The 2,396-nt window shown below is 45.8% G+C and overlaps 1 protein-coding gene across 8 annotated transcripts in view; it reads right to left on the minus strand.

Moving 5' to 3' along the window:
- The window catches only part of LOC127749930 (uncharacterized), a 5,511-nt gene extending 3,326 nt beyond the window's left edge, over positions 1 to 2,185 (minus strand). For 3 of the 8 annotated variants that reach the window (XR_008011426.1, XR_008011428.1, XM_052270040.1), the window contains exons 1-3: positions 1,943 to 2,185; positions 1,297 to 1,356; positions 356 to 438 (exon numbers count right to left, since the gene is read on the minus strand). Coding sequence is in view for 4 of the 8 variants with exons in the window: in XM_052270040.1 (XP_052126000.1) it covers positions 356 to 438; positions 1,297 to 1,356; positions 1,943 to 2,111 (312 nt within the window). In the remaining 4 variants the exon portion in view is untranslated. Of the gene's footprint in view, positions 1 to 355; positions 439 to 1,296; positions 1,357 to 1,697; positions 1,916 to 1,942 lie in introns of those variants that run through there. The other 5 variants (XR_008011427.1, XM_052270039.1, XM_052270038.1 and 2 more) reach the window with 2 other exon arrangements.
- Positions 2,186 to 2,396: the final 211 nt, after the last annotated feature.

The raw sequence follows: 2,396 nt of genomic DNA on the forward strand, positions 1-2,396 counted from the left end.
TTTGGCAACGTGCGTCGACGCACAAATCAAACGGATAGCACGGCCTGGAAGCAGTTTATTTTCTGTTAGAATGGCAACTTACGCGGACGCACGAATTAAACGGATGAAAGAAAAGTTTTTTCCAGTAAGAATGGCCTAATAGCATTGTTGAAGTTCGCGATATGTCCTTCTGGCCTTGTTTACCAGGGCCCTTCCGTTAAATATACGTTTCTGACGGTTTTTGTGGCAACGCGTGTCCAAGCACGAATCAAACGGATAGCACGGCCTGGAAGCAGTTTATTTTCTGTTAGAATGGCATAATCGGATTGTTGAAATTCGCGATTAAATTGTGCTTCACTCGGTGCGCTGGCTTTACCGAGATCCACTCGTCAAATATAGGTTTTTGACGGTGTGTTTGGCCACCTATCGCAGGTGCACAGTTTAAATAACTAGCACGGCCTGAAAGCCCAATTTTTTCCGGTTAAAATGGCGCAATCGGATTGTTGAAACTCGCGATGGGTCCTGCTGTTGTGAAGTTTGCGGGATCCATGTAGACACGTAATAGTATTGTTGAAATTCGCGACAAGTCCTGCTGGCCTTGTTTACCAGCTTGTTTACCAGGGCCCTCCCGTTAAATATACGTTTTTGACGGTTTCTTTGGCAACGTGCGTCGACGCACAAATCAAACGGATAGCACGGCCTGGAAGCAGTTTATTTTCTGTTAGAATGGCGTAATCGGATTGTTGAAATTCGCAGTTAAATTAGTTTACTTACTGTTAGAATGGCGGGGGATTGTTGAAACTCGCGATGGGTCCCATTGACCGTGTTTACCGGAGCCCTCCCGTCAAATGTACGTTTTTGCCGTTTTCTTTGGCAACGTACGTTTACGCACGAATGAAACGAATGAAACGGATGAAAGAAAAGTTTTTTCCAGTTAGAATGGCGTTGTTGACATTCGCATTATGTCCTTTTGGCCTTTTGAAACTCGCGATGGGTCCTGCTGTTGTGAAGTTTGCGGGACCCATGTAGACACGTCTTTTTTCGCCCAGAAAGAGACGAGCTAGCACGGCCTGGAAGCAGTTTATTTCCGGTTAAAATGGCGTAATCGGATTGTTGAAACTCGCGATTAAATTGTGCTTCACTTGGTCCGCTGGCTTTACCGGGATCGACTCGTCAAATATAGGTTTTTGACGGCGTGTTTGGCCACCTATCGCAGGTGCACCAGTAGTTTTTCCGGTTACAGAGGCGTATTAGGATCGTTGAAATTCTCGATAAGTCCCGCTGGCCTTGTTAACCGGAGCCCTTTCCTTTAATTACGTTCTTGACGGTGCGTCTGGCGACCTGTCATTGACGCACAATTTAAACGGATAGCACGGTCTGAAAAAAAAACCTTTTTTGGTCGGAATTGCAAAATCGAAATGTTGAAATTCGCGATATGTCCTTCTGGCCTTGTTTACCAGGGCCCTCCCCACTCGTCAAATATAGGTTTTTGACGGTTTCTTTGGCCACCTATCGCAGGTGGTCAGTTTAAATAACTAGCACGGCCTGAAAGCAAAATTTTTTCCGGTTAAAATGGCGTAATCGGATTGTTGAAACTCGCGATGGGTCCTGCTGTTGTGAAGTTTGCGGGACCCATGTAGACACGTCTGTTTTTGCCCAGAAAGAGATGAGCACAGCTTTTGTTACCGAGTCGGTTCAAAAGCACAGTTTACGCTCACTTTTTCGGCGTGCTCGGATTTAACTGTGCGTGACTGGGTCCCGCTGGCCTTGTTTCCTAGGGCCCTCCCGTCAAATGTACGTTTATGACGGTGCCTTTGGACACCTGTCATCGACGTAGGATTCAAACGGATAGCACTGCCTAAAACACACAGTAGTTTTTCCGGTTACAGAGGCGTATTAGGATCGTTGAAATTCTCGATAAGTCCCGCTGACCTTGTTTACCGGAGCCCTTTCCTTTACTTACATTCTTGACGGTGCGTCTGGCGACCTGTCATTGACGCACAATTTAAACGGATAGCACGGTCTGAAAAAAAAACCTTTTTTGGTCGGAATTGCAAAATCGAAATGTTGAAATTTGCGATGGGTCCCGCTGTCGTCGAGTTTGCGGGACCCATGTAAACACGTAATAGCATTGTTGAAATTCGCTAGAAATCCTGCTGGCCTTGTTTACTAGGGCCCTGCCGTCAAATATACGTTTTTGACGGTTTCTTTGGCAACTTACGCGGACGCACGAATTAAACGGATAAAAGAAAACTTTTTTCCAGTTAGAATGGCCTAATAGCATTGTTGAAATTCGCGATATGTCCTTCTGGCCTTGTTTACCAGGGCCCTCCCGTCCAATATACGTTTTTGACGGTTTTTGTGGCAACGCGTGTCCACGCACGAATCAAACGGATGAAAGAAAAGTTTTTTCCGGT

Source organism: Frankliniella occidentalis, unplaced genomic scaffold, assembly GCF_000697945.3.
Source record: "Frankliniella occidentalis isolate FOCC.00 unplaced genomic scaffold, Focc_3.1 Scaffold108, whole genome shotgun sequence".
In the NCBI taxonomy this organism is placed as follows: Eukaryota; Metazoa; Arthropoda; class Insecta; order Thysanoptera; family Thripidae; genus Frankliniella; species Frankliniella occidentalis.